The 24,397-nt window shown below is 36.4% G+C and overlaps 1 protein-coding gene across 4 annotated transcripts in view; it reads right to left on the reverse strand.

Annotated features, from left to right (window-relative positions):
• Positions 1–24,397, reverse strand: part of LOC107673496 (calcium-dependent secretion activator 1-like) — an 86,396-nt gene that overhangs the window by 30,087 nt on the left and 31,912 nt on the right. For 2 of the 4 annotated variants that reach the window (XM_016467092.1, XM_016467093.1), the window contains exons 4-12: positions 14,844–14,924; positions 14,264–14,497; positions 12,339–12,460; positions 5,944–6,055; positions 3,965–4,104; positions 3,203–3,269; positions 2,872–2,980; positions 2,457–2,669; positions 39–50 (exon numbers count right to left, since the gene is read on the reverse strand). In XM_016467092.1, coding sequence (XP_016322578.1) covers positions 39–50; positions 2,457–2,669; positions 2,872–2,980; positions 3,203–3,269; positions 3,965–4,104; positions 5,944–6,055; positions 12,339–12,460; positions 14,264–14,497; positions 14,844–14,924 — 1,090 coding nt within the window. The remainder of the gene's footprint in view (positions 1–38; positions 51–2,456; positions 2,670–2,871; positions 2,981–3,202; positions 3,270–3,964; positions 4,105–5,943; positions 6,056–12,338; positions 12,461–14,263; positions 14,498–14,843; positions 14,925–24,397) is intronic. The other 2 variants (XM_016467095.1, XM_016467094.1) reach the window with 1 other exon arrangement.

The raw sequence follows: 24,397 nt of genomic DNA on the forward strand, positions 1-24,397 counted from the left end.
ATTATCTGACTGGTGCTAGCTAACAGGTTAGCACTTACCCTTGAGTCCAGCTAGAAGACAGCAGGGTAAGAAGGGACAAACCAGAATAACATAAAGACTAGCAACAAGGCTGAAGGAAAAAGCAGACACGAAAACCCTGACTCCACTACAGCTGCAGGACTAAAGAAGGGTACAAGCAAAGCATGAACGAAGAAAAAACACAATGTAAAATACAACGACCTGTATTCAACAAGATAGTGCAGTTTGAACTGGTGGGTGGTCAGATTGAGTAGTGAAAGAAATAAAGAAAGAAAGAAAGAAAGAAAGAAAGTAAGAAAGAAAGAAAGAAAGAGACTATATTTTGGTGTATTACGTTGTGCTCTGCTGCAGCTGATTTTGACAGGATTCTCACAGGTGCACTGGATTGCCAAACACTGGTACAATCTAAATCACTGGAACATTTACTAACACTGTACTGGCAAATACACTTACCTTCACACATATATTTGAATGCTGGTCAAATGTGTATTTGATGCCAGTATCAGCTTCTAAATTGATTCTATGAAGGTACTGCATCCAATAAAAAGGTGAGCAAAAACAAAAAACTGCTCAGAGAATAAATCCAGTAACCATTTAAAGTTCAAATTGTAAGCCATAAAAATAATTCAGGTTGTCAGCCTACCTCAGAATATCACAGCTTTCAAAGTACAAAAACATTGGTAACACTTTGCCATAAAGTTCTTTATGTTTAAAATAGCTAACATGAAATAACATTTTCAGTTTATTTATCTATAGGTTAATGTCTACATATACAAATACATTTTAATGGTTGTGTAAATTAACATTAGTAATGTATTATGAATGAACATTAATTATTTATACATTACCATGTATTTATATATTAACAATATCCTAGATTAATAACCATGAAAACTAATGTTTCCAAAGTGAACCATATAGTAAAGTGTTACCCAAACAGAAATACTCAGGGATTGCACTACCCTTTAAATATTAACTTAATCATTGTATGTTATTATCATACTTTGTAATCAATCAGAGTAAATCATGTATATTTAATATATAAAATGCTGTTATCAGAACCTTCATAGTATTCTAGAATCTGCAAAAACATTCTGCAGCAAAGAGATGATTGCTCGTGGGTGTGTGTATTGCATGTTTTATATTCCACTACTCTGTGCCATTCAAGACCACCTGGGGTGTGTTAAGGTGGAGGGTGAAACATTTGCACAGTGTAATAATGTTTCAGAAGGGAGAGGGTCTGTCTTATAGTGAGAAAATTGAATGGCATCTGAACTTGTGAGGGAATCATCTGACCACAAGAAACATTCACAAACAGGACAAATAAATCAATGGAAAAACAACACAGAACCTCTACCTTTAGATTTTGTATATGTGGTTAAAACATGAGCTGTATTTAATTGAAAACTTATTTGAACAGTGTATCAATTCCCTTAAGACACATTTTGTGATATAAGACATTGCTATGGACAGACGCTGAAGTAGATGCACACCAAAAGACAAGGTTCTGAATAGCAGGATCTATTATTATTTTGATGCTTCAAAGTGATTTGATATTAATGTGAAGTACTATTTTTTAAACTTTAACAGGTGTTTAAATTGTTGGTGAGAACGTTTAGCAGAATCTTATTTTAATAAAAGGTGCCAATAACAGTTTTAAAGGAACAGTTCACTCAAAAATGAAAATTCTGTCATTATTTACTGATTCTCGTGTCATTCCAAACCCCCAGAACTTACTTTCTTCTGTGGAACACAAAAGGACACAACATGAAATTGCATGCAAATGAACAATGGACAGGGTTCAAGCTTCCATAAAATCATTAATTAAGTCTTCTGAAGAAATATAAATGCAAACTGTACGTGTTCTACAGAGGAGAGTAAGTCGTATGGTTTTGAAACAACATGAGGGTGAGTAAAAGATATCATGTCACAATGATCATTTTTGGGTTAACTATACCTTCATAGATAGAAGCTGGTATTGGTTGACCACTTTAAATTATTTAAGCTATTTTATATTAGCTGAAAAGCCTTACACATGGATACTAAAGCTAATCAGGAGTGCATAAGGGCAGTAACAAAGACATGGACATTAAAATAAACACATTTTCCCACTCTACACACTCGATCTTACCTTTTCCTGCTACTTGTGCAGTATGCTGAGAGTGCAAGGTAACATTACTATGACATATTGAGTTACTAATTCAACCTGAAAACAACCTGAATTAATTTATTCATTATTAGTCTGTGCTATCTACTGCACTTTGGACCGAAGTGATGTGTTGTGACGGTGAACACTGTCACTTTATGTGAGTGGTTGTGGGGCATATATTATATTAACAACCCTTGCTATGTATTTAATTTACTCGCCATCTCAGCTTCAATCAATTTTTGTCCTGACTGACATTGTGTTGAAATGCTTTACTGGTATGTTTACTTACAGAACTGAGAGATGGGGGCATCCATCTGTGCCGCAGCTCCGCCCTTAGAATTCAGTTTCTGGACCTGAGTGGGCGGGACGGGTTTGTGTGATTGGCCAGTAGCTCGATACATGGCCTGCACCCATAGGATGCGGTCCTGCTCATCATCACTGGCAAAGATCACAGTGTCACCCTCCTTCACTGCATTGAAGAAAGCCCGGCCTCCATCCAGACCTGTACACACAGAAATAAAAGAAGTCAACTTCAAGTAAATTCAGGTTGGTGGATACACCTAAAATGCATTTTTGCTGCATTACAAACAAAAAAAACATAGATGTAGATTATTACATCAACTATGGACATGTTCCACTAACGTCTGACAACCATAAAGTAAGAATAGGTACATAAGAGTAATCTGTGACTGTGGGAGTATTACCTGGCTGTGGGTCAGTGTAGTCCACAGTATAGCCATCTAACTGCAGCAGCTCCTGTGGTTCTGACTTCTTCTCTCGATAGCTGCAAACGGCAAAGGTATACTGACTCACCTGTAGGAGAAAGAGAAACAAATAGTTTTAAAATGCTTAATATGCCATATGCAGCCCATTAGATTCTCTGGGTTAAATCTGTGTCATATGCGTTACTTAAAATTGTACATGGTTCATTAAGGCCCTGATGACCGAAAGGCACTTCAAATTGAAGCCGAAACCAAACTTTGTTACATTCATCATATTTTCACGCACTCAGTTTAAATATATAAAAAGATATACCTGGACCAAGACAAAGAAGCGCTTCTTCCAGCGTTTCCAAACGTTTTTGCCAGCAGCCCATAAATACCTAAAGAAATAATCACAGTATTTTACTTCAACTCATACATACTCTCATACACTACCGTTGAAATATTTGGGTTCAGTAAGGATGCATTACATTTTTCAAAAGTGGCAGTAAAGACGTTTATAATGTAACAAGTTTTTTATTTTAAATAAATTATGTTCTTTTGAACTTTCTATTAATAAAAGAATCATGAAAAAAAACATAGCATGGTTTCCACAACAGCAATACTGTTTAATTCCAATATTGATAATAATAAGAAATGTTTCTTGAGCACCAAATCAGCATTTTGATTGATTTCTGAAGGATCATGTTATACTAAAGACTGGAATTATGGCTGCTGAAAATTCAGCTTTTTCACCACAGGAATAAATTACATTTTAAAATACATTAAAATAGAAAAGATATTTTAAATTGTAGTAACATTTCACAGTATTTATTTTACAATATTTCACAATATTTGATTGGTTTTACTGTATTTTTATCAAATACATGCAACCTTGGTAAGCATAAGAGACTTTCAAAAGCATTAAAAAAAATCTTACTGACCCCAAATGGTAGAGAGCAATATAGTACATAGTGTTTCATTATATCATGAAATAAAAGATGTTATGTCTGGATGATACTGTTTTGAAATGCAATCTCCAATTGAACTTAAGACTTTTATAGATGAGTATTCCTGTCCCCACAAAATCCCTTACCCACAAGCTTTCATGTTCTGAGGTTTGTCCATGCGCACGGCAAGTTTGATCTTCAGATCTTGATCAGGGCAGGCCTTGGTCACAGTCATCTTGTGGAGCTCTGCCTGCTTTGGGCTGTTTGGAGTTGGGTGAAGAACCACCTAATCATTCAACATGAGAGAATCATGATTATAAGTCCTAACACCAGACTGAGCAACCACAGAGTGAGAAACAAAGCTATCACCATTAATAAGAACAGCACATCCAAAATTAAACTTCTGTAATTATTTACACTCTCAAATGTTGTTCCAAACCCGTATGACCTTCTTTCAGGACACAACTTCCATTTTTGGTGAGCTATCCCTTTAACATGTAATCCTATAGCTAGTGTCTGCTCTAGAAACTCTAAGACATTTTCACACATGAAGCATTCAGTAAACAGATAAACAGGTTGTGTGGGTGTGGGAAAATATCCCTGAGTCTGGGTGTGAGCTGATAATGACATATTACTTTGCCAGTCAGCGTTTTCAGAGAAATTCTCAACATTCAATTAATTTTGGCTCATGTGGCTGTGTACTGAGAGTTAGACTGTACAGCTCTTCTCTTGGCACCTTATCAGAGAAGAGCCAGTTTCTCTCGTATTCTCTCCTGTGCTTTTTATTCTCTCTTTTCTCTCTCTGATAAGTTGGCGTAATCTATTTCTTAGCTAGAGTTAAAGGTTTAGAGATGCCTGTCTACTTTAGTCTTGATGGAGACACATTTTTTAAACCCTGTACCAATCCAGCATCCGTCAAGGTCAAAAAGCATGTTAACAATGTCCTAATTAGAGGACCTCAGAGTCCTTGAATGTAGAATGTTTTTTAGATTCCAATTCATGAATTCTAATTAAGGTTGCAAACAGGATGGAGAATTGCAATTTGAATTTGGATAAAAATGTACATTTAAAAAGAAATGACATTGCTTTAGGTTTTAATAATAACATACACACACACTACTGTTCAAAAGTTTATGGTCGGAAAGACCTTTAAAATGTTTTTGAAAGAAGTCTCTAATGATCACCAGGGCTGCATTTATTTTATCAAAGATGAATTTTCAGTAGCTTTTACCCCAGTCTTCAGGGTCACATGATTAATGAGAAATCATTCTAATATGCTGCTGAAACATTCTTATAATTATGAACTTAATATTAATGCTACTTAATACTTTGGTGGAAACCATGATACAAGATTCTATTATGAATAGAATGTTTAAAAGAACATCCTTTATTTGAAACAGAAATACATGTATTTACTGTCACACTTGATCAATTTAATGCATACTTGCTGAATATCAGTATTTTTTTTTTAAATCCTACTGACCCCAACCTTTTGAACTGTATTGTATGTCTCTTTTTATTTTTTATTATTAATTCTATGAATCGTGGTAGAAGAGCATTCCCCACACTATAACTGAGTACACTATAATTTACTCAATATATTAGATAACAATTAGATTCAAATTTTATATTGCTTATTTTGTATAAAATTATCTGAAAAATATAGGCATTTGTGATGCCTGTGTTTAACAGCACTGTACTTATCATAGCCTAGTTAATAAACAAGCATAATTAGCCAAAAAAAAATAAAAATTACAACAAATCAAAATCTAGAGGGGTGTGGTCAATTCAATTCAAATTCTAACTCGTTAAAAGGAAGCCTGTTTTGTTCTTTGGGAATATAACCTCTAAATAAAAAACAAATATTCACTGAAAAAAAACAGAACAGGGATTTGATCTGATTCTTGTCGTGTTTCTTGTTTCTTTACAGGGATTTTCAAGCCTGGAGATTCTTTTTTAGCCACAAGCATCAATCAGCAGGAGAATAAGGCAAAAGCAGAATTATAAAGTAAGACATCACTTCTATAACACCATAACAACCTCAAATAATCCTCAAACTCCAAAAAAGCAAACAGAACGACTGATGTCCAACGCCACAAGAAAGAAAAGAAGGATCGAGAGTTACCCGGCCCAGCTCCTTGTCCTCCAGGGCCAAGACCCCTGTGCTCTCTGTGAAGAGCTTCACTTTGACCGCTGGCAGAGGGTGTGTGGTGGTGAAGTCTCCTTGGGTTCCCCAACTGAGAACACACATACACAAACTCCATTGATATCCTTGATTTTAGGCTTCTACGGTATTTATTTTCTACACTCATTTTCATCATTCTCACACACAAACAGTACAGCCACCAAGGTGTTACTTCAAGGGGCTCTTGCGCCTGCCGAACAACCCCCTTTAAGATGTATAGGAATGCTAACATATGGCTTTCTCCAGGTATCATAGATCTCCTTGACAACTCTGCCGCTCTTTATTACTTTATCACTGCGTAACCGCTGCGCACAGGGACATCTCGCAACCCTGTTTTCATTGTATTACTTTGATCAGTGAGGAAAACAATCTCCGCAGTCCTATTCGGCTACACGGCAGGGCTGATGAAATCGTTCGCTAACAAATCATTTGATAAGGTCGTAAAAATCTCACACTGAATGTCAAGTGCATGAGAGACAGACCAGTGGGTGAAGTGTACCGTCTGATGTTTTTGTACATAAACGCTTTCAGCAGAGGATATTCTCTGGTGATTACTGGTACTAGATTCTCTGACACAACGGACAAGTCTGACATTTGGAAAATAAATGAATAAATAAATAACTTAAAGAAGATTTCGAAGGTGCACATTCACAGTCCACCATTATTTACTCTTTCTGTACCCATGCATTGTTACAGTCCAGTGTCGTGTAGCAGACCTGAGAAAAAGTGCTTTTGCTTTTGTTTTTTGTCTAAAACGCCATAATGATGGAATTGTATCTTACAAACAAAGAGATTTTCACTTCACAAAACATTCATTGATGGACTGGATTACTTGTGGATTATTGTGATGTTTTTATCAGCTGTTTGGACTCTCATTCTGACGGCACCCATTCACCGCAGAGGATCCACTGGTGAGAAAGTGATGCAATGCTACATTTCTCCAAATCTGTTCAAATCATCTCATCTACATATTGGATAGCCTGAGGATGAATACATTTTCAGCATTTCTTTTTTATTTGGGAGAACTATTCCTTTGAGTAACATTAGCAAACATTCTGAAGCATATTAATTAACTTCATATTTATTCCATATATATCTAATTTACTCAGGAAGAATTTGCTTTCTTTACTTTCACTTAATACGATTTTCCCAGATTTCCCCAATTTACAGTCAAATTCATGCTACTCTTTAGCATGTCAATGAAGCAAAAGAAACCTCAGTATAAACTTTATTTGCAAGTGTCAATTATTATTTCTTTAAGCTTTATGTACTATTATTTTTTTATCCTAATTTTTCTGTGGAAGCACTGCATCCTTTAATTCCTTAAAGAAAACGCCGCTGTTACAGTCCCATGCTTTCCTCCTCTTTATGGCCACTAATCCATATGTTTGTTGTGTAAAGCCTTCATAAAGGGAGAAATATAATAACTGTGCAGCTCTGCTATCTTCAACTTGTGTATAGGAGATCAAACTCTAGCGGGTCTCAGTGAGAGTGAGAAAAAACTATAACTCACAGACATGCTTTAAACAATCAGTATTGATATTATAAATAATAAATGCACAAAATCTCAGAATAATATGATGCAACAATATAGAAACATACACCTAGGAAATCACAGATACACTCTCTCCTGCACACTCACACAGGGTGAGGGGTAGAGTTGGCCTAGTAAAACCGAAACACGTGACATGATCTGCTGCCGTGGAAACAGGCTGCACGTTTCAGAGGCAGCAGTCAAATTAGACAGAAAGAAAAAGGGTGAGAGCGAAAAAGAGATGGAATGGAAAAGAGGAAAAAAGAGAAAGCTAGCGCAAGAGGGAAAAAATCTGCTATGTGTGTGGTGGGAAGTGTGATTTATCACTTGGAGAAGTGACAAATGCAGATTGAGCGACAGGTGAACACAATCGTCAATTTGTTTGATGAACACCAGGGGGCGATAAACATAACGGCTGGGCGGTTGAGAACGGATTGAGTCTATTAGCAAAAACTCTTTTATTTGCAACAAAGAAAATATGAGCTTGAGGAAAATTTGCTGGCCAAATGTTTGCCGCTATATTTTTCTAAGGGCCTACAAAGGATATTAAATATTTTATAACACAAAGGGAGGAATTCACACGGAATGAATTGCACCCTCTCATGATTTTCACATACTGTCTGTGTTGCTGTAGCAAAATATGCACTTAAAGAACTATCTGCAGACAGTAACTGTGCAATTGTGAATGTTGCAAATGTGGTGCAATCAATATATATAATAGATAATTTACCGTATAAAGAAAAAAGACATTATAAAGACTTAATTTAAATGCATTGGAATGCTATTCTGAATTTAACTTCTGGTTTGACAGGTGGTTAGTGAATAAGAATTAGGTTTTTGCACTGATAAATCGCAAATAATAGCAAAGTCTTATGTTAATGAATGAAAGATGTTTCGTTTCTGGTTGAGTGTATGTATGGTTTCCATGGATATGGATGGGTTAGCATTCTAACAGTGCTAACGGCGAGTGTCAGAGAGGTTGCTGACACTGCACAAGGCCATGCATGGCTGAACTGTGTGTATGTGTGAATGTGCCTTTGGGACAGTCCAAGATATGTTTATTCTTGAGCAGCTGACTGAATAACTTTTTCTAAGTACATCTGAATGTCAAATTTCCTTTTCTCGCCGATTCTGCTGTCTCTTTCGCTATCTCATCCTCCTCTTAATCTCTCTGCTTCAGCATGTCTGTTTGATGTGACACATTCTTGTGTGTCCATTAGCGCTGTTATGCTTTGCCAAAATGAGCCAATTCTCTCTGTTTCCAACCGCCAGTGACAGCATGAATACATGAATATAGACTGAGTTCTATGACTCATAATCATAAGGCTTTTATAAGAGCTAAGTGCTTTACAGTTGAAAGAAGAAAAGAGAGAGAGAACGGAAAGCAAAATTTAAGTCACAAGAAGAGGAAAAGAATGGAACAGAATCATGAATAGAGAATAAAGGGGAGCAGGGGAGCTTTGATACGGGAAAGGAAGTAGAGCTGGGCGATAGACTGAATATTCACAATAAATGTAGGGGCGCGCCGGGCACAAAGTAACGCGGGGTTAGTTGTAACACACGAGGTTTAAATATTTCCACACATGCTAGCATAACCAAATTTACAGCATTTACTAGTTACCATATCAACATTATATAGAGAAAAAAAGTGCAATTCAAAAGTCTTTTGAAGATATCGCTGAAAATTTATTTTACCATAGTAAAATTATATTTCTGGTTTAAGTAAATTTTTAATCTCAGTTTTTATTACTCATTTAAAATGAGACAAATCTGCTATTATTTTAATCTCCAATCTGTTATTTATCAGTTTAGATTATTTTTTAATGCTTTGCTAACTATCATAAGACAGTAACCGGTTTTAAATTCCAGTTGCGCAGATGGGGCACGTTGTAACACTGCGTTACAATGTGCTATTCTATGACATTAGCGATGTAATTCACACTATTTACTTTAATACATTTTAATGATAAACGACGAGAAACAGGTGAATAAAGACTGACAGTCAATGTTTAATGTTAAGAAATTATTATTTCAAGACATGTAAAGCATTTTGGCTCGTTTATGTGGGCCGTCCCAAGCATGGTTGCAATGTGTTCATTGTCAAACTCCAAAATCAGATTATATTACTTCTTAAAAAACGCCATTATTTTATTTGAAATAAATAATTATTTTATTTTATTGACAAAATATTTTAGTTTGTCTTGTATATTTTTTTCATGCGATCAGATAACATTTTAAGCTGTCATATGTTACAATGTACCCCACCTACGGGGCATGTTGTCACAGTTCACTTCCAATTTTTGAGGGTAAATAAAGAAAAACGTATACATTGTAATTATGAAACAAAGTGACATATTTGTACTAGACAAGTGTGAAATTACTGTGGATAAAAAAATTATACTCTGAACCCCATGTGGATTTACACAATTTGAGAAAGTCAAAAAGTGTTACTTTGTGCCCCGCACTCCCCTACCATTTTGCTGGTGACGTAAAAAGAAACAATATTGTGAATGTGGGATGTGCTGATTACAACATCGACACTGTTATTAAATTGAACTGAATCAACACTGAACTGACTCGAGTTAAAAAACGACACTACTGTCTTCAGTAGAGCTGCTTATTAATTGAACTTGATCACAATGAATAAACATTGCACAGTTATTGAACTGAACTAAAGCAACACTGAAATGACCGGAGCTGAATAATGACACTATCGTCTTGCTACAGCTGCTTTATAGCACAATTTGGATTTGCATAATTTATTCTGTTATTTTCCAGTTTAATATTGTAATGTTTTTTTGAAACAATGTCTATTGTATAAAGCATTATAAAAATAAAGGTGACTTGACTTGAATGTTTCAATAGCATCTTTGATTTGACTTTAGTAGCAAAAAATGGTTGAAAAAAAAAACTCGGATTCAATTATTCATTTGCATCAGCATTTAAAATGGTATTTTTGCATGGTATTTTTCAACTAATAAAAAAATTTAAATAATGAAATATAACTAAAAAAGTGTTAAAAAGGTATCTTTTAAAAAACTGAAATAATGTTAAAATATATGTAGGTATCTATTAGTGTTTTAGCTATTACTATTCACTGGTGCAAAATAAATAACTCTTTCTTGTGATCACATAGTGAAAAGCAATGTGGAAAACATGTTCAAGAATTATACTGTCAAAAAATACTGAGATTTTATTTATTTATTCTTTTTTTTTTCTTGCTTTATATTGATTTTTTGCTGTACTGCCCAGCCCTTGAAGGAAAGCATAGCAAGGAGAAAGGTATAAAACGGGGAAGAAAATGTCCTTGAAGACTATGCTTCATTGTAGGCTTTCCTCATTTGTGGGGCAAGAAGGTGACCTTGTATATGAAGCAGATTTTACTACCGTCAAAGGCATGTGTATGTGCACATTCTCACGCATACACACACATGTGAAGGTTGGTGTGTGTGATGATAGAATCTAAATGCTAATTCTCATGTGACGTCATTATTTTCCAGGAGTGCTGGAGGCTCTCTGTCTCTCTCTCTCCTTCGCTTCTCCCCCCTCCGCTGGGATACGCACTCCTAATCAGTTTCTCCATAGCTGATTACTTTTCTGAGGGGACATGGAGGCTGTGTCTCATATTCTCTGATTCTTTCTCGCTCTACCATGCTCCCTCTCGCTCTTTAGCTCGTTATAAGTTGGCATCTGATTCAAAGATGGAATGTAGGGCCCAAAAATAGCACCATGTCATGTGCTCATCCCTTGAGTAACTGCCTCTGGCCAAATAAGAGTTCTAGTTGGAGGACACAGCACCTGAAACTGCACTGCCGTTAGAAAAATGTCCCATATTATGAATGTAATGCATGCTGAGAATGAGAAAGATTGTATATTGTATCATCATAAGATGTCTAATTTTAGGGAAAATCTACCAATCCATAGGAAATCTACAGAACTTATAACTAAAATGTAGCTTATTATTAGCAATGAATTTTATTATAATATGAATTTTGAGTAAGCATTTGATAAAAGTAGTATTTGTATACATTTTGACATTACATCAGACGCCTTCCACATTGCTCTCCAGATGTCAGCATTAGCCAATGAAATACCCATATCTACATACATTTACACATATTTTAAAGCATTTTAACACATGAATGTAAAACTATAAAAATATACACTAATGCTCAAAAGTTTGGAATCACTAAGATTTTTTTGAAAGAAATTAAAACTTTTGTTCAGTAAGGGTGCAATAAATTAATCAAAAGTGACAGTTAAGACATTAATGTTACAAAATATTTCAATTTCAAATAAATGCTGTTCTTGTGAACTTTCTGGCTGCTGAAAATGTAGCTGTTTAAAAAAATTTAATTTAATTTGTAATACTTTTATCAGTATTACTGTTTATACTATATTTTTGATCACATAAATGCAGCCTTGGTGAGCATAAGGGACAAAAATCTTACCAACCCCAAACCTTTGAATGGTACTGTAGATGTTAATTTTGATAATCAAAATCATTTGAATCTTAAAATTAATTGCAAATGAGCCATTAAAAGGTATTTACAAAAAAAAAAAAAAAAAAAAAAGTGAGGAAGTTTATACTATATTTTTGATCACATAAATGCAGCCTTGGTGAGAATAAGGGACTTCTTTCAAAACCATTAAAAAATCTCACCAACCCCAAACCTTTGAATGGTAGTGCAGATGTTCATTTTGATCATCCAAAATGTTTGAATCTTAACATTAGTTCCAAATGAGCCATTAAAAAGTATTTTCACTAAAAAGTAAAAGAAAAATAAGGAAGGTGGCCTACGTGGGTTTGGAGGCCTCAGCCTGGTCCGTCTGTAGCTTCTCTCCACCTTCCACCTCCATTGTGCAGTACACAATGCGGTTGGGAGCCAGCGACTTCAACCCCTGAACTTCCATAATCACCACCTACACAAAAGAAACATTTGGTTGTATTTTATATGCAGGTATAGTATGTTTTGTAATGCTCACATAAGCAATTAAACATTCCCTTGGATGCTGTTTTAAAAGCTCTTATTTCATTAGCAGCCAATCAGGATCCACTCAACTTCTTGACCACATTATCAACTTTTATTAGTATTCAACTTTCTTGTTCTTGACACTCATTGAATAAGCACTGTTTACGTCTGGAGCGAAAATCAATCCACACACCCAGAGCACCTATAAAATCCAGCAGCTCGTAGCTCCCCAAAACAAAATAGACTCCAAAGACAGAAGCCAGACTATCAAATCCATAAAACACTGCTCTGTCAGCCACTGTGACTACTAAAGCCGTGCCACGTTATAATCAACTGCCCTGAAAACGAGCTAGCTCAAGACAGTATAATTATAGCAAAACCTGAGACTTGAGAGAGGAGATTTCTCAGAGGCATCATTTATCAAAAATGCAGTATAACCTTTTTTTAATATGCTGCAGCCCTTTCTGTCTGCATAATTTATGCGATAGCAAGGGCTGGAAACTCAGTAAAGATTAAAATCTCATAGATGCATGTGTTAAACTAACACTGCAGCTGCTAATGTTGCTAAATTTATAATTGCTACTCATTTAAATTCTCTATCAAAACTAAGGACTGTCTATTAATTCGAAATGATGAGAGGCAAACCCTTAGACTCCCAAAAGATATTTGCAAGTGTGGTAGTAAGCGCTATTTGAGATTGTTGCACTTTTTTCAACTTTGTAACATGCTACAGACTATTTTTACAAAGTTTTGTTCAAATCAGCACATTTTAACAGTTCAAAGGATACAGCTACAGCTAAAACCTAAAAATACTTGGCAAAGTCTGTTGTTTTAATGGAACTAGCACCAAAAATGCTTAAAGGAATAGCTCATTCAAAAATGAAAATGTACTCACCCTCAGACCATCCAGAACGTAGAAGAGTTTGTTTGATCATCAAAACAGTTAGAGAAATTTAGCATTACATCACTTGCTCACCAATGGATCCTCTGCAGTGAATGGGTGCCGTCAGAATGAGAGTCCAAACAGCTGACCAAACACACCACAATAATCCACAAGTAATCCACACGACTCCAGTCCATCAGTTAACATCTTGTGAAATGAAAAGCTGTGTGTTTGTAAAAAACAAATCCATAGTCCAAACAGCTGACCAAACACACCACAATAATCCACAAGTAATCCACACGACTCCAGTCCATCAGTTAACATCTTGTGAAATGAAAAGCTGTGTGTTTGTAAAAAACAAATCCATTAATTGATGGACTGGAGTCGTGTGGATTATTTGTAGATTATTATGATGTTTTTATCAGCTGTTTGGACTCTCATTCTGATGGCACCCATTCACAGCAGAGGATTCATTGGTGAGCAAGTGATGTAATGTTACATTTCTCAAAATCTGTTCCGATTAAAAATAAAAAAACTCAACTACATCTTAAATGGCCTGAGGGTGAGTAAATTTTCAGCAAATTTAAATTTTTTGGTGAACTACTCCTCCTACCACTCTTTCCGCATCTGACATTGTCTCTCAAGTTTGGTTATTTGTTTAACACTTAATGGTTAATTGTATGCAAATCAGACAAGACAGAGAAGTCACAAATCTTCATCAAAGAAAGTCAAATGCATGGAAGCCTTGAGCAGGGCCACAAATAAAAATCACTCTCTCTCCCCTGGGCCCGATGAGACGGCATACTATGTGAACCCTGGCCTTGAGCACAAAACTAAACTACACTGCCTGAAGGCTAGAACAGTTCTTACCTCAAGTGTGAAAGACAGCACAACATCAGACTTGGACAGCTGGTTTTCATCTTCCTGTCCCATATCAATGATGGAGGTGTTGTGTCCCCTCTTTAGCTTCTGCAGTTTGAACTCTCCTCCCTTTGAAACCGGCATGCTCTCCAGATTAGCCATCAGCTGGTTGACTGAGCTCTTCAGCTCCTCGATATACATAGCCTCCATCTCCTTCGACACAAACTTGGGGAATTTGCCAGCCTGAATTTTTTTAAGAAATAGCAAAGAAGAAAATTCTAATATTTTTAATTATTCCGATTAAAAATTAAAAAATACCACTGATGTTAGCATTATTAAAAACTAGTATTTTATCAACTTGAATACAAGAAGGCTTAACTGAACTTAATTCAAAATGTCAACTTGACCCAAAATATATTAATTATGGAACAAGTCCTACTTGGCAAAATTCTAGTCGGTTTGAATTATAAAATGAATGTGGGTGCATAAACTGAATTGGCTGAGTTGCAATGGAATGGATGCCAGTTCTGTTTACAGCACGTCCGGGGCATCTCTGTCCACGTGTAAGTGATCAAATGATGAGACTTACCCGGGCAATCTGATCAGCCATCTGCAGACGCCCATCCAGTTCTCTCCTGATCTGAGCTGCTTGCTCGTCCAGATTATCCAACTGCAACCACACACACACAAAGTAATATTTGTTACCATCAGCCTTCAAACCTCCACACACTAATACCAACCTATACATCTCCAGAAGGCAGCTAATCAAGTCTGACCCCTGTTAAAGCTTTCCTGCACCACATATGTGACATAATTGGGCTCACCAGGGGTCAGATTGAAAAGGTCAATGGCCACACACATCCTGAAAGCAGAAATACAACTGTTCCTTATTACTCTAAGTAATTAAAACTGATAAAAGTGACTTTCATTAATTTGAATTAAGCTGACATAATAAAATATGAATATTGCGTTTTATTAAAACTTAATATTTATGAACAATAATGAGAAATATTGCCTTGGCAACTGACTAAAATAATTTTAATATGATGTATCACAATTATTCAAACTAAAACTCAAATAAAAAAAAATAAACCTTAATAGCAAAAATGACAAAAGCACATACAATTAATAAAACTTGAAAATGAAAACTGAATATATTAAAATTAAAAGCTAACAATATTAATACATACTTAATATTAGTATATATTTTACTATTCATATTTTCAATACTAAAATAACACTGATCCTTTGTTCATTTGTGAAATAAAAATGTAATAATGAACAGTTGCATTTCTCCTTTCAAGATGCGAGTGACCATTTACCTTTTCATTAAGTGATTAAAAAAACTATTACAAATATTTTTCATTCAACGAAATAAAGCTGAAATAAAATAAAATATCAATTTTACATTAGATTAGAGAGTATAAATGTTGCTTTGACAACTAACTGAAATAAATTGAAGATTAAGTATTAAAATTACTATAACTAAAACATTCACTAAGTGATTAGAGGATAAGTTAATTTAATATGTTACAAAGAACTTTTAATTCATACTTTTCACTTTTACCATCTGATGTATGCCAAAATGTATATCTTTATATATTTCTTGTCCGTGACCCACACACAGCATTAATAAAAAAATCGAATATATTCCATCTGTAACCAATTTTTGCACTGCTCAAATATACAGCCCCTCATACATAAATACATGGCTATAAATCCTGTTCTAAAGCATAAACTATATCACACCCACAAGGGCCCTGGGGAAGATGGAAAACCCCTATGGAGAGGAAAAATCTGATGTGCTGGAATAGGAAATAATCTCTTCACCCCCGATAACTCTGTTGCACGTGTGTGGGCGTGCGAGCTTGTCACTGTCTGTTTGTGTGTTATGGCATCTGAAGCCTCCCCATCCAAAGCCATCACTTCCTGTCTATGTCACTCTCCTGCTCCCATCCACACAGAATCCACGGGCGACAGCACCAAGGCAACCCTTGCCATGGCGACAGTCAGTCTGGAGTGGGAAACCCTGTCACAAGGGGCAGAGTTGAGTCCCGGTCCCCAGAGCCCTGTCTATCTTCTGCCCTGCTCTCCAGAGGCTGTGTTCTAATTAAGCATGGCTCAGCAAATACAGGAACCCTCTGTGTGCGCATTTGTGCTAGTGCGGCCCCTGGAATAGAAGAAGTGCGTATTTTGAGCAGAATTCTCCGGCGCATTGTGTTCGACTAAAAGCTTTTGTTTAAATTATTGATCATAACCGCTTTGGTCTTCAAAAGTCTGCATATGGGCTTCTCTGAAGCTAAAAATGCCAGAGTGAACTTTGATGGCACATTGGGAGGACTACAATGACCTAATGACCTGTTTCATAATCGCATTGTTCTCCAGGCTAGCTCAGGGGAGAGTAGTTGTGGAAGGGCGTGCCATCATTTTTTGGAAACAGGCAACCTCTGCTCTCGATTTATGCAAAATGAGCATCTCTCTGTGGTTCTCGAGCATTTCATGCACGTATCTAACAAATAATACATTGTAAATAATTTACAGGAGACATCCGTAAACACGACTGAAATGCTGGTCAGGAATCGCCTAGTAGATCCAAGTACAAACAAGGTGGTACAGCTCAATTTCCTCATTTATTCTTCATGCTTCTGTTCTGTTTGGAGGTAAACGGCTCTTTCATCAAATGCCTAGTCTTAATAATAGATGGCAAACACTACATGGAGGTTGGGTGTCTGTACAGAGGTTCATCATTAGTTTATTTACCTCAGTTCTTCATTTAGCAGCTGTAACTCTGGTGTAAAGGCCATGTTATGGGCATGTGTTTAACATTAACTCATACAGTGTATGACATTTCACATCAAAGCGTATTAAAGCAACAAGCCAAGGGAAGTCATGCATTATATTGATTTTACACTAATAAAAGGGTGTTGTTAAAGCAGTCATCCTTAGCCTTGCTAAAAACACTGTAATGCACAGCCTCGAGTAGATTATTACCTTTATACCAAAAGCAAAATGCATCAATAAATTCATATATATGGGGATATGGGAATATATGTGGGAAAACAGTTAATATAGTAATAAAACACAAAAACAATTCTTGCACCAAATAATGCAGTTGTCTCTCGAGCCAATTCAAATTCAAGTACAGGAAAATAAACAAAATAAAATAAATTCAAACATCGGTTCCTTTAAAATAAAATAAAATTCAAGGGGGTACTTATAGCTTGAGTTGAGTCTTTTGCTTGTGTCAAATATGTTTACCTTTCACTTAAGGATTACATGAAAATGTATGTATTGTTTACAGAAGGGATGTTTTATGGAAGGTTTAGCAGAAAGAGGTAAATACTTTCTGAAAACTTTCTGAAAGAAGAATAACTTTCTTTCACTGTAATTAATTAGAAAGCTCTCTTTGCTCGTTATTCTCTATTGCGAGCAGTAAACAGAAAATTCCAGGCCTGGTATAATCACCAACTCCAGACACTGAAATATAATTCAAAGGATCTTCAGCATTCGACTGCTGTTTGTTTAGTGGACCCTGTAATTCAAAAGACACTGTAAATCCTTGTGGCCTTTTTAACATACAGCAGCCAGCGTAACAGGCACAGGGTTTGAACAGTAATGTTCACTTCAGTACCGTGATCTGATGGAGTTAGACGGCATCTCAGCAGAGGGAGCTCCCGACAGCTGTTGCCCCAATTCCTCGGTCCTCACCGAGACGGAGCGAGTGAAACTCAGAGACTCACAGCATCAATAATGTATTCACACATTTAGATTTGCTGATGGCAGACTGTGTTCTCAACCTTACTCGTTTCTTCCTCCTCTCTCTTTCTTGCCGTTTTCTGCTGTCACCACACTCCTTCACAGCATCTCTCTCAACCACCTCTCCACCTGTCTTGATTCTCTCTCTTCCCTTCAAGGCTCCTCTGCTGCGTGCGGGAGAGAGACATCTGTGACATTGTGTGAAGTAATAGGGCAGACAGCACAAGATCGAGTCATGTGACTAAACCCTACAGCATGACCTTCGGTTGTCCACTGATATATTCGAAAGTCTGAACATCTTGGCTACTTTATTATTGATCTACTGGCCAATCTGGCAGATAGGAAGTGACAGAGGTTTTGTGTGTGTGTCTTTGTGTGTGTGTGCATGGGTGGGGTTAGATTAGAAAACATGTTGCAATTGTCAGCAATAAGTCGTGGCCTAATGGTTAGAGAGTCGGACTCATAACCCAAAGGTTGTGGGTTCGAGTCTCGTACCGGCAGGGATTGTAGGTGGGGGGAGTGAATGTACAGCGCTCTCTCCCACCTTCAATACCACGACTGAGGTGCCCTTGAGCAAGGCACCGAACCCCCAACTGCTCCCCGGGCGCCGCAGCATAAATGGCTGCCCACTGCTCCGGGTGTGTGTTCACGGTTTGTGTGTGTTCACTGCTGTGTGTGTGCACTTTGGATGGGTAAATGCAGAGCACTAATTCCGAGTATGGGTCACCATACTTGGCCACATGTCACTTCAATAGCAGGGTATTAAGACACACACCAAAGAAGAAGAAAAAGGAAGGATTTGTAAGGCCATTTTACACAGTACACTGTTACAAAGGGTTTTCAGTTCATTTTCAATGGGATAGAGGCGGCAGAACGGAGGCGGCACTGAAAGCAACACTGGTTGCCGAGCTTGTGCTCAAAAATCCTGATTCGTTGTGCATGTGGAAAGATTAAAAAAGAAGACATTTAAAGGTTAAATATATCTTTCCATTGCTTTTATTCACAACAAAACCTTTTTGTTGTCAAAAAATGCTTTTGCTGATTTTCCTGAGCTATATACAGTAAATCCTAAAAAACAACTCATATCCGGTCTTCTCACCAATCACATTTATTTAGGCTGATTTTTATTTGTGCTTAGCCTATTTTATGGAAAAAAATAACACATTTTATGGACAAATGGTCACTAACGCAAATCAGTCAGCTACTGTACAAACACGATGCTAGACTAAAAATAATGGTGCACTATTTATTTTATAATTATGAACATAATTATTAAGATGATCACCAGCTGACTTTCTTTTAATGATAATTCATGTAATGTAAAAAATAATGTATTTGAATCCATTCAAATATATGCTACTTTTTAAAAACTAAGATCATTTAAAAAAAAAAAATCCAATTGATTTATTTTTTAGAATTTATACAAAAAATGTGTAGATCGCTTCAATATAATGAGAGCAATTTAGTTGCAAAGCGCTGGAATATAATATTACTATAGTATTTGCCTAATTCATAAATGCACCATGCTTTTGTTTGCTAGCATTGAGCAATAGTGGGTAACATTTTATGTCCAACATCACATGTATGGAAAACAAGAAAGCTAAAAAATATATCTAAAAAATAATTTTACTGCCTACCATGCACTGTGTAAAATGCCCTTAAGACAGAAAGAAAAGTAGCAAGTGAGAGACAGAAAAATAAAGAGACAGGTAGACAGAGATATGCTCTTAAATGACTGATGGTTTCCTTTTTACTAGTTAAGAGTCAAATATGCCAGAGTTCGTCATGTACTATAAAATAATGAAAGGACAGAACAGCAGAACTGTTCTTTTAAAAAGGGCAGAAGCAGCCACATTCTTTTGAAGGACTGTTAGGGAAAAAGACAACCAATTATGCACATTATTATATAGAACAAATGCATTGTTTCAGTGCATGATAGCATAAAAATGTGAATGATCATTTGCAGTGTGTGTGTGTGTGTGTGTGCCGTAACCCTGCTGGTTCATTCTGAGCTGTTGATTAGTGGAGCGCATAATCAGCTCCTGTCACCGACAGCAATGAACCAACCTTCTCTCTTTCTCTATTTCTGCTGTTACTGTTACCAACATACATTAAGAAACGGCTTTTGATGTTGGGTCAGCTGGACTGATATGGGTTGTATCAACTTTTCCAATTACTCCTGAGGAGATGAACAGGAGCTTTAAATGCAAAGCAATAGAGCTGACAAATTAAAGGAGCTTTTAAAGAGAGAGAGAGAGACAGAGAGGGAGAAAGAGAGAGATAGAGGTTGTCTGACAAAGCACAATATCACTGCCAGTTTTCATATGCACACAATAATTACTGTATGTAGGCTTGGCAAAGACAACATACTGCTATTGTTGAAACTTATGTTAGGGTTTTTTATATGTGCTGCCGATGTTTCATCATCTCACATCGGCTCATTTACTGTGAATCAAGCTGTTCTGTTTTACTTCACAATAAGGGTATTATTGCAATATAACGTTTAATATTTGTATTTAATAATAATTACAAAAATCCTATTGCAATCCTATAGCAATGGCAATGTTGTCTATGAAAAAATGGAAAGAGATTTTTTTCTCTGTTCACAGAAAGAGGTTTGAGTTGTTTTTTATTAATTAAGGCTATAATGGTCACACTTTATTTGAAGGACCAATTCTTGCTATTAACAAACCATTAACTATGACTTTTGCCTAAATAAACACCTAATTTGCTGCTTATTAATAGTAAGGTAGTTGTGAAGTTTAGGTATTGGGTAGGATTAGGGATGTAGAATATGGTCATGCAGAATATGTGCTTTATAAGTACTAATAAACAGCCAATATGTTATAAATAGGCATGCTAATGTCACGGACACGGGTGTGTGGAGGCAGGCAGGACGACGAGGACATAAGCAACTAATTAATAGTGAGAATTGGTCCCTATTCTAAACTGTTACTACTATAACATTAATGTGAACACCCAATTTTTTCCCAAATTGTCCAACCCTAAAAGGATGGTTCAGACTCTAAGATATCTTGCGAGAAAGATGCACTCTCCCCAAAAAAGGTTCAATAGCTATTTTAGTGAACATTCCTATTTTTTTTCATAACGGAAAATACATATTGCAGAATAAATATTGCAATGTCAGTTTTTTCAATATCATGCAGTCCTACTACCTAGAGTATCTATCTATCTATCTATTTAGACTGTAAATACCCTCAGACAATTCTTTACATACATTTTTTAAACTGTTAGAGAAGCCAACATTCAAAGCTACACATGTCCCCTAAACAACAAAGAACAGACAACAATGAGAGAAGAAACAGGAAAGGCTGAATGAATCTATTCAGTAATTCAATGAGGAGGCTCTTGAGAGCACCAGAGGTGTGCATCACAGAGAGAATCTATTTGTGACTGGAGGGAGCTGAGCGTGAATGGACCAGTTTATGAGCTAGCACTAACTACAGCGCACAGCACATTCACTGTTTTCTATTATCTCAAAGAGATTTAACTTGACTTAGAAGCGATTCAAGCAATAATATTGAAAAGTAATCCAACGCTACCCCTGAAATGCAGGTAATGTTATCCGTATGACTATTAGAAATGCAGCATTAGAGTAAAATGTGTTGACTTTGCTTTCGGTCGCTATGGCACCAGCAAACACTAAATACGCCGTCTCCGTTGCTTTGTTTGCAAACAATATTTGCCGAAACACTCCCGCCACAACTGCCTGCCACGGTTCATTAACCATTGCATGGCGAAATAATCAGAAAGCAATCCTACACTCATACTCATCCATCCTTATTTGACAGGTTTCCTGTAAAAGGTTTCTGTTTATTAATGCACAAATGGCTGATAATAACACACACTTTGAGATGGTTCAGTACCTCTACATTCAAATGGCCTGGAATATTTGCTGCTGAAATAAGCAGTGAATTCATATAGTGGTATACCTGAATTCATCAGGTATAGCATAATTTGTTTGCAGATGTCACTTGATTTGATGTTGTATTGTTAACGTAATTATATTTAGGCATTTTAAATGTCTAAATACTTTTTGGGCTTGCTGTATGTATGGCATCAGCTCTGAAAAATGTAAAAACAAAGCCAGAGGAAAGGTTGGCCGTGAAGGTAATGCAATGGATCGTTTGTTTTTATTTGTGATGATGGGTATGTGTATGTGCAGGGCAGTCAACAGCGCAGTTGCTCCAGCTGAATCCACAGAGCACCAGACAATTTTTACCAATTATGTGTGATTGTGCTTTCATTAAATACACTGCAGGTGGTGTATGAAGCATCTTTTGGCAGCCAAAAGAAAATGCCTCCTACACATGGCCTTGCGACCCACACAACAGAGTCCTTCCTGAGGATAAAGGGAAAGAGCAAGAGAGAGGTTTTTCATTACTTTACAAAAGCAAAATATGCTTGGTTTGATGTGGAGCGGCCTGATTGATTCTTGTTTACTGTGTAAATAAACTCACGGTAAACACATTTTTGATACTGACTCGGAAATCCAACCAATTGCCTGCTGTGAGATCAGCTGAGAGTGCAAGTTGTAACATTTCTGAAATCATCAAAAAAAATAAGTAACCTTTCACCAAATTAGTTTTTCAAAGCTAGTATAAATTGATGCTGATTGACCAGCTAATTGATGATCTCCCAAAGCAATTACAAGGGCTTTTTGATCATATAAAGCACTGATCTTGCCAACAGGATGATATGACATCCTAGCCTCTGAGTCATCCCAAATGTGCGGCTGTGATCTATTCAAAGTGGGTTTAAAATAGCTCTTTTAGCTGTGTCATGAGTTCTCCATCTACTCCAGAAAGCATATGCCTTGGAGGCTTCTCTAAAATAATCTCTTATAAGCCAAAATCTTGAAGCTATAGTTTTATGACCCTTTCTTTTTGTATCCATTAAGCCTAACAATGAATTGTGAAATCCTTATAAAAGGTCTATACATTACCGTTCAAAAGTTTGGGGTCAGTTTTTAATGTTTTTGAAAGAAGTCTCTTATGCTTGCCAAAGCTGCATTTATTTGATTAAAAAGCCTTTAAAACAGTAATATTGTGAAATATTATATAACTGTTTCTATTTTTATATATTTTTTAATGTAATTTATTCCTGTGATAGCAAAGCTGAATTTTCAGCAGCCAGTCTTTGCAGAATTCATATTGTCGAAAACCATCATCCTGCTTAATATTTTTGCGTACATCGTACGTTTTGAGGATTCTTTGATGAATAGAATGTTCAAAAGTACAACATTTATCTGAAACATAATTTTTTTCAGTGCTTACTGTCACTTATGATCAACTTAATGCATCCTTGCTGAATAAAGCATTAATTTCTTTCTCCAATAAATAAATAAATAAATCTGTCCCCAAACTTTTGAAGAATATATATTTGTCCCAAAAATACTCATCAAAATGCCAGCAGTAGCTTGACAGCCCCTGGTCATTATTGACTTTCATTATACAGGGAACAGCAGCATAAACTTCTCCTTTTCATTCCCCAGAAGAAAGAAAATCACACAGGATTGAAAACGCACACAAGTCTGAGTAAACAATGACAGAACTTTCAACTATTTCTGTAAGATATAGCATTTGACGATATAAAAAAGTGCCTATGAAACTGGCAGAAAATCAGAGGCAAAACATTGTTTGTTTGTCACGGAAACAGTGCTTGCAGGTATACTTGTCACACAGAAATGGTGAAAAATGCTGGTTGTGGGCTTATGTGTCAGCAGATGCAGCAATTTTGCCCCTGCCAGCACTGGGATGTTTTGACTACACTGACATGAATGCTGCCAGGACTGAGGAGATTTTATGCTGAACTTCCCTCCTACTTGTTCCGCTCCCCTCGCTTGCTGTTTGTCCATCCATCGAAAAGACATGCTTACCAGTTGATATATTAATGATTTCTTACCGTCACGTTTCGCTGAAGGCATTTTTCAGTTGTTATAGATCCCTTAAGTGCTTTCAGCGAATGCCTATTTGGCCATATTTACAAACTGAGGATTTTTAATTAGGATAAGAAAATAAACTTAGTCTCCAAGTAAATGCTCTGTAGCATCCCATCTGAGCAATATAAGATCCATTAAGAACAAAATGGACTAACTTTGGACTAATGGACTTTTCTGTCACTTTAGCTGTGTTTTTTGGCTTTCTGAGTGACAAACATTGGGAGACAGTATGCTAATTCCCCACCCTGAAGCCTGAGCTAGCAGGAAAAGTGGAAAAGGAAAAGTGGGTTAGCAATCTTCAAAGCACATTTGAAAGACTGAGATTTAATGGCGGAGGCTCAGATGAGATCTCTCTCTCAATATAGCTGAGGAAAAAGAGCTAAAATATGAAGACTATAAGCGTCTGCAATTTTTTAAGCCCAGTG

The sequence above is a fragment of the Sinocyclocheilus anshuiensis genome, unplaced genomic scaffold, assembly GCF_001515605.1.
Source record: "Sinocyclocheilus anshuiensis isolate Anshui unplaced genomic scaffold, SAMN03320099.WGS_v1.1 scaffold44, whole genome shotgun sequence".
Classification (NCBI taxonomy): Eukaryota; Metazoa; Chordata; class Actinopteri; order Cypriniformes; family Cyprinidae; genus Sinocyclocheilus; species Sinocyclocheilus anshuiensis.